This window comes from Carica papaya, chromosome 5 (genome assembly GCF_054855325.1).
Source record: "Carica papaya isolate Zhongbai chromosome 5, ASM5485532v1, whole genome shotgun sequence".
Taxonomy (NCBI): Eukaryota; Viridiplantae; Streptophyta; class Magnoliopsida; order Brassicales; family Caricaceae; genus Carica; species Carica papaya.
Genome location: NC_142313.1, coordinates 12197719 through 12206180, shown reverse-complemented (window position 1 = coordinate 12206180; position 8462 = coordinate 12197719). Strand labels below are relative to the sequence as shown.

General features: G+C 30.6%; 1 protein-coding gene across 1 annotated transcript; it reads right to left on the bottom strand.

The window, feature by feature from the left end:
- Positions 1-2081: 2081 nt before the first annotated feature.
- LOC110806889 (WAT1-related protein At4g01440-like) lies at positions 2082-4285 on the bottom strand. Its single transcript, XM_022031871.2, has 6 exons — positions 3834-4285; positions 3576-3638; positions 3356-3472; positions 2856-3258; positions 2593-2744; positions 2082-2499 (listed from the first exon to the last, which is right to left on the bottom strand). The coding sequence occupies exons 1-6, from the start codon at positions 4013-4015 to the stop codon at positions 2337-2339; spliced, it is 1080 nt and encodes a 359-aa protein (XP_021887563.1). The 5' UTR covers positions 4016-4285; the 3' UTR covers positions 2082-2336.
- Positions 4286-8462: the final 4177 nt, after the last annotated feature.

Here is an 8462-nt window from a genome sequence, read left to right as displayed (position 1 = left end):
GTAAATATACTATTAAAATAACTCTTTTTTTTTTTTCAATATATTTTAATAAGAAGTAAATATTTGTTGAAAATAACTGCAAAGAATGTTATCTCATTCAAAAATTAAAAAAGAAATATATTATATTTAATAAAAATAGTTACAGATATTTAAATACAATTAAAATTACTAAATATTAGTAAAACTTTAATATTTTAGAAATCAAATATATGTTTAATAAATTTATGCAACAATACTTTTGAAAAACAATAAGTATGTTCTTTCTAAAATCAGAAATAATTCTTGGGTAACATATAAGACATGTTTGTGTTTTTATTAAATATAGATTTTAATTTTACATATACTCTAAATCACTTTAAAAATTTATAGTTTAGTTGCAGAGTACTTTTGCTATGGTAAAAGGCCATAGTCAAACAACTCCTTTACCTTCTTCCGGCAAATAATCTTAATTTGAAAAAAAAAAAAAAAAGAATAAAAAAGAAGCATAAAATGTGGAAGTTCAAGCTCACGTGTAGTGGTGGTGATGTAATACTTCATTAATTAGATATGGTTGTAAATTTCTTATGCAAAGCAGAGAAATGATCATATATACATATATATATACATCTCCTGCATACAAAATATATTTTAGTTTTTTTTTTTCCTTAACACACAGAATTAAGAAAATACAATCTTCTTTTATAGTTGTACACAGCTTAACTAGATAACTCAGTATCTACTTTCCTAAAATTTTTTGCAACAAAATTCCGATACTAATACTGGAATATCCAACTTTAATGATTTAATGTTAATTCTACAAACACAAAAATACAAATAGTACTTTTTTGTATTCGTGTAGATTCTCATGTTTATTCATGAAATGATCATGTAACATATTAAATATCATAATGGATTAAAGGTGTATGTGATGCAATTTGCAGGATTATGTAATGTGTATGCTCACTCTTATAACCAATGGAAGGATGGAATATTGCGAATGACTCAGCAGCTACCATAGATAATTTTCTGCATCATATGTATACATATAGTTTAACCATGTATATAAGTTCAGTGAATGTAGAAATTAAGAGCATGCACTTGATTCTTAATGCTTCATGATGTGAAGACAACAAGCTGAAAGATAAGGTTTCATTGTTGTACTGAAATCATTATTATAAAAAATTATTGTCTGGTTTAAGACCACATACATCAATTACAAATATGATAAAGCTATTTTAATTTTTTTTTTATAATTATTTAATAGAGATTAATCATATTTATGAGATTTCTTAATTTGTATATTCTTTTGAAATACATTATAATTATATTGTTAATTGGATTGATAATCACATCTCATGACTGAAACTATATGTAATACATTTGTTTTCCTTAATATAATATATTTGAAAACTAAGTGCAAAAGTAGAAGATTTTGAAATTTTCCTTCTACTTATTAAGGTGAAGGGGAATACATGGCCATATTTTATGTTATTATTATTAGTTAAGCTTGGATGAATTGGAAAACAAATTATAAGAGGATATAGAGAACAATACTTCTCTTTTCCAAGTGAAGTAATTAAATTATTGCGGGTTTGATTAGAATATTGTTCTCTAATAATAAGTTCATAATGAAATATTATTAGTACAGAAATATAGTGGTTAAAATATTCGTGTCTATATAGATTACCAATTTAAATTTTATCCATAATATAGAATTCACTTTTTTTAAAAATATATTATAAAAACGTAGATAATTTGACAAGTTAATTTAAATCTATGTAAAAAAATTTAAAGTGCACAAATCACATGTGGAAAATTTGTTATCTATCTTTATAATTGCTCAAAAAGCAACATGGTGGTGCAATACAAAGACAGCTCAATAAATACGTAAGCAATGACAATGTTTACAGTTATCTATTTTAATTTATATATATACACACACACACACATACACACACACATACTTATATGGTAATTCCCATTTTGCATTTTTTTTGTGTGTGACTTAAGCAAGATAAATTACCAAACTCATGTTGTTTAATTCGATAATCATATATATCTTCTGGTATCTTAGTATTAGGTGGATATCATAAGAGAGATCATAACATTAATAAAGAAAATTCATGATATAAACAAGAACAATTGATAATACAACGTCTTCCCTTTGTGGGGAACAAATAACGTGATATATATCAACGTACATACACATAATATATATATATAATATAGGTAGCTGCCACGAAAATATATTAGCCTTTAGAGATTAAAAGGTAGAAGAGCCTGTTATTATGGGTGGAGCTTGAGTTGGGTTGATACCGTACACGTACATACAGACATACATGTGTATATGTATGTATCTATGGAGTGACTGGGATAACTCGGGGAACTGCACTGCTGTCTTGGTCGAAGTCTTCAATACAGGGTAATTGAGCTTGCTTCGTGGCACATTGTTCAGCCTCTTTTGTCTTGCCCCACAAGAAAATATAACAACCAATTATGATAAAGCACGATCCCAGAACACTGTTGGTCACAAGCAATTATTTAAATAATTATTATTAGAATTGATTGAATAAATACTTTTTTAAAGAAAAACAAAATGAAAAAATTAATGACCTGCCAAGATAGATTGGTTCATGCAAGACAAGAAAGTCGAATATGGTAGCAAATATGAGCATTAAAGGCGTAAACGTTGAGGTGAAAACAGGTCCCTTTTGCTTTATGCACCACGACATCCCCACTGTGCAAGCACCTTGTCCTATCACACCCTGTTCATCCCACGCATATGTATAATGAACTGAGTTATATATATATATATATATATATATATATGTATGTATGTATGTGTATGTTGATGGGGAGAGATGAGTTGTACTTACAATATATATAACGGTTAGAATGTCGAATTTGCCCTTGAGGATCCAGTGGCTCATGTGTCTTTCATTGATGAAGCTTAAAAGGGCGCATTGGATAGAACCAAAGAAGGAGAGGATACTAATGCTGGAATACTGGCATGGATATCTTTTATTAATCTTGGCTTGGATCAAGAACCACGAAGACCAAAATATGCTGCCAGCCAGCAAGAGTGCGCAGCCAACTACCCAGTTCTGTGCCTTGATGTGAGAATTGGTGGTGGCATGGTGTTTGGCTTGCCAGTGAGCAGCGTTACTGGTGAGTGCCATTCCTTTGTAGAATGTAAGAAATAGGGCTCCACTTATGCAAATTAGAGTCCCTAAAATCTTGCTACTTCCTCCCTTGCTTTTCACTTTTACTTTCTCTATTCTGTATTTTTTAAAGAACATGTGTAAATATTAAAAAGAAAATTCAGTGGTCTCATGTTTATATATTGACTACGTATTGTAAGTATATTGTATTGTACCTGCAAGCCAGAGCCATTAGAAATGTGACCGCCGGCGACATACTAATGAATGCACAGGACAACGTAGCCGATGTATGTTTAAGTCCAAGGAGAAAGAAATACTGTGTAAGGGTTGCCCTGAGAAACAAACATATATGTATTTATATAGAGAGAGAATTAATATGTTTAATCAAAGAGGTTCAAGAGAGCGGTAGGATCAATATGTGATTTTGTGACTCACCCAAGTAGAGCACTGAAGAAAAGTTGACACAGGATGGTTAACGTAAGCTTGGGTCTAGTTTTCCTGCAAGATATATATACACACATATATGTATAATTGCATGAAATCTGTTGGTTTAGCACATCTGAGGCAGCCCAGAAGAGCCAAACATTTTACATTCACATAATATATTAATTTTTACTCAGACAAGTACACGCAGCTAATTGAACATATTTACACACATATATATATATATATAGTTAGGTGTATATATAGTACCTTTCGTAAAAGTAAGCAATGGGTGCTAAAAAAATGGTGGAAATTGAGAGGCGATAAGTGGCAACTATCATATGCGCAAGTCCTCCATCAAGTGTCTTCTTAACAAGCGCGTTTGCCACACCTAGAGCACAATTGATTACTATCATCATCGCTGCTGCTTGCCATTCTTCACCTCCCTTCATGGCTACATACAATACACACACACACACACACACACACACAAAAATATGGGTATGAGGTTCTCTGCCTCTCTGATAGAAGTACTAGAGATATAGAGGAAGGAAGCTCATGCAATGCAGGAGATAGAGAGATTGAGTGGTTTACGTATGTATATATAGAAGAAAAGCAGGTCTCATTTCAAGAGGAAGACCACTTTTTTGTAATAAAGCAACCGCCCTAAACGTCAACATGCAGGAGTTAAAGCGTAAGGCGTTTGTGCGTTTCGAAAGTTTCAGGAAAAACCCACCCAACTATACCCACCACTCTGCATACCAACTCTTCTTTTGCTCTCTTTAATATATATAAGTGTTGATATATATACGTATATGGAGTCAATATTTGATTCCTGTTTTCTCTCGTAAGAAACGTATCCTTTGCGGAAATAAAAGGAGAATGACTCGCTTGCTATGCCTTCTTCTCTTTAGTGCAAATTAAATATCGTATGGTGTTTGTTGTTGTGTGTATATATGTATATTAAATTCCACTGGGGACAGGTTAAAATGATAAGCAAAGAAAAGAAAGGCCAAAGAAAACAAAATTGAAAAAGGAATTGGAGAAAACAAAATTTTGATCCAATATATATATGTGTGTGTGATCAGAAGTGCGCACTGATGACTCAAAATGAAATGAAGATAAAGATTAGAAGACCCACTAATTATTTGCCAATATAAAGAATTATATATATATGTATACATATATACGAGCAGTGAGCATGCAAGTGACCCCACTGGACTGTTCTTTCCCTATCACTGCTTGATTACATGACCGCTTAGTTTCCATGTTGATTCAAAATGTTGGGTCGTTTTTAGAGTCCTTCTCAAAATAGTTGTAAATATAATTAAATTAAACATATAAATAACTAATTTAAATTAAATAAGTATGTAATGTGGTGTCAAAGCTCTCAATAAATTCAGTTCAGTTTCAGTCCTTATGATGGCCATTATAGCACCAACCTGGAAAAAAAAGTGTGATGTATACTGAATCATCAAGTGAATTTTTTAAACTCTACTTATAATTTAAGATGATTATAGCCATAGCCGAATGTAACATCAGCATGAATCCTCACACACACACACTTGGGTTTAATTTTCTAATGATCCAGAAAATACCAAAATTTGTTGGGTTGGAAATTTCAAAAATAAATGTTAATATTTATATACATATGCTGTATTTACAAATATAAATACTTAATATAATGTATTTATATTTACTAACATCTTAATTTTACATTTTGACATTTATTTCCATATAATTTAATAAATATATTTTCAGGGTTATATGTTTTTCTATTAAACTTTGAGGGGTAGCAATATGCTATTTTGTACGATTCTAAAGGGCCCAAAAAAGATAGTATACGTGTGTGTAGGTGTATAGGAGTGAGATTATATATATATATATATATATATATATATATATATATAGTGTGGTCCCTGGAAGGGGTTTCTATATATAGAAATGAGATTGTAACCAACTTACTAGCAAGTCTTGTCATGTCCCTATTGGTGTAACTTGTTGGATTTGATATAACAGGAATTTAGTTGTAAGAGATGTATCAGATACCATTACCTCGCTACGTTAGATGTACAACCATTTTTCTTTGCGTAAATTTACAAATAATTTCCACAATCTCTTTTAAGTTTTTTCTTAACAAACAAAAATAGTCTGGGTCTAGACAAATGTTGAAGATACAAAAGCTTGTGGACCCGTGTCCTGAAAATGGGCTATTCTTGACCCGAACACACGATTCTAACCCAGTCCAACCCAACTCCAGTTTGAGAAATTGAAGTAATCTTGTCCAAACAAAAATTTTTGAACGAAAATGGAGGTTAAAATATTAACCTCTTATTGGATAACAAAGAAACCCACTTCCATTCTCTAATTTCCACTCCATCCAAACACACACCTTATTTATTATAATTGGGTAAGTCCTTTCTTTTCTTGAATCCATGGACTGGTTTGGCAGTCTTTATAAATTTGGGCTTCTTGTATTCTTTTAAATCGTTAGTTGGGCTTTGCCCATTTTCCTAGAAAAATAAGATTTTATCAAAAATATTAAAAATTTATATTTAATTAAGCTTCAAAAAAAAAAAAAAAAAAACATTATACAAATTTACTATATAAAATTCTAAATGAAACCAAAATTTTAAGAATGATCAATTTTAATAAAATTTAAGAAATATGTTTCCAATTCTTGCTTAGAATATATTCACTTTATAATTTAAGGTGAAGCTTTAGCTGCTGAAAATTCTAAAGGCATTATTCGTTAATGAGTAAATTGCTTGACTGTTTACAAAGATATGAATCTGATACCTCATAAAGAATATAAAAAGTTTCAATTCAATATTCAATATTCAATAATTATTACCCTTTGGGACTTCAAATATTTACTGTCAGATAGAAACTCGTTAACTAAATGGAGAAAAACAAGAGAGGCAAAAAATTCTTTTTATAGATTCTTGAACATGTAATTAAGGACCTCTTAATTGGCATCATTAATGGGTTTTAATGGTTATTGTGTTTCACATGAAGAATATTTAATTTTAAATATTTGTAAGCATTGAATTATTTCAAGTTTTTTATAATTCTAAATAAATTTATATGTTATTGTTATTTTACCACTTCAAATATTTTTTGAAAAAAAATAATAATAATACCATAAAATTTTTTTTCCTGTATTCTATACCAGTCTAGTCAAATTGATTATTGAAAAATTTAATTAAATCAAATAACAGTTTGCTCTTTGTACTTGTGTTAAATTAGTGTTTTTTTTTTTTTATAAAAAAAAATCTGTTAACTTTTAACATATGAGGATCTTATAAATAGAGAAAATGTGTCAATTGTTGGAGAAAAAGTGTGTTGATTTTTTTTTTCATAATCTGAATTTCAATTAAATGTTACTAATATATGTAGTAATAATTATTCAGGGTATCAATGCGTTAACATATTTCAATTAGGTTGAAACTTTGTATTATATATATATATATAAAACTATTTACTAGAAATTTAAATAGTTTCGATTGTTTACTAAAATTATTATTTTACAATTGCTTTTCATTTTTTAAGGCAAAATTTATTTTCTTTTAAATAATTTGTTTAACCCTAACTTTAAAATTTGATGGATATGTTACACATCTTATTACGTCTGTTGATGTAATTACAAAGTGCTTTGCCCTTTGACTAATAATTTTGAGAAAAATATTACTTGACTTTATAGAGCTTATTTGCTAATAAAATGCACTAGAAATTGATCCATCAAGTTTTTGAAATTATGCACATACCCTGGTTTTATTGTTTGATACCTCTCTCTTGTTCCATTTTCAAACTGAGTAAAATCTTTATACAGTTTTTTTTCTCAAAATCTACAATATTCTTATATTGGTTCACGTGGTGTAACAACCACAATTTTGCAAACTTGAAAAAAGTTATATTTAAAAATTTAATTAAACATAAAATTATATGAATTAAAAGTTTAGAGTTTTAAATGAAGAAAAATTAAATTTTGTTGACATTTTATGAATAATAAAGACCTAAATGATAATAAATACTAAAAATAAGGCCAAAATAAAATTTTAAAAATGCGGGACACCTCGGCAGGTGAGGTGTCAGGGGGGGCCAAGTCATTCAGCCACGTGTGCGTACACGTGGTGGGATCTAAAAATTATGGCCCAGATCTATCTTGCAGATCCGATGGCTCCCAAAAGTTTATATAAGAGCTTCATTTTCAGCTCTTGGAGAGGAAAGAAGAACCCTAGCTGCCAGGGAAGTCCAGGCGGCATCGGGGCCAAGAGAAAAGAGAGAGGGGAGGAGTGTGCAGCAGTCGCGAAGGTAAAAGATGAGGTGGAAAGGGAGATGTCATAGGAAGAAGAGATAGAGAGAGAGAGAGGCGTGTGGCGGGAAAAAGAAGAGAGAGAAGGGGAGATCGTCGAGTGAAAGAAGAAGAAAAAAAAGAAGAAGAAAGAAAAAGAAGAAAAAGAAAAAGAAAAAGAAAAAGAAAAAGAAGGAGAAGAAGAAGAATGAGAAGAAGAAGAAAAAGAAAAAGAATGAGAAGAAGAAGAAGGAGATAAGGGAAAAGGAAGGAGGTATGAAGACCATGGTGCGCGACGTATGGCCGAGGGTCAGTGAAGCCGAGAAAGGAAGCAGATTTGAACAACTGGCGCGATGTATAGCGATCCTGAGGAGGAGAGAAATGTGCAATGTGTGCAGCCAGAAAAAAGGGACTTCACGTGCAGCAATTTTGCAGAACAGATGAATCCAATACGGTGGCAATGGTGGACATGGTAGAGGAGAGAAGAAACCACCACGGGGAAGAAGAAGGAAGGAAAAAAAAGAAGAAAAAAAAAGAAGAAGAAAGAAAAGAGAAAGACAAAAAAAGAAAAAATGAAGAAAAGAAAAGAAAAGAAAGAAAAAGAA

Bases quoted from the DNA above. Each gene is read 5' to 3' on its own strand.
- LOC110806889 (XM_022031871.2), bottom strand. From the start codon at position 4,015: ATGAAGGGAGGTGAAGAATGGCAAGCAGCAGCGATGATGATAGTAATC. The intron at 3,259-3,355 runs GTACAATACAAT...TAAAAAATACAG, and splicing joins CTAATGGCTCTGGCTTGCAG to AATAGAGAAAGTAAAAGTGA. The intron at 2,500-2,592 runs GTCATTAATTTT...TGTGACCAACAG, and splicing joins GAACCAATCTATCTTGGCAG to TGTTCTGGGATCGTGCTTTA.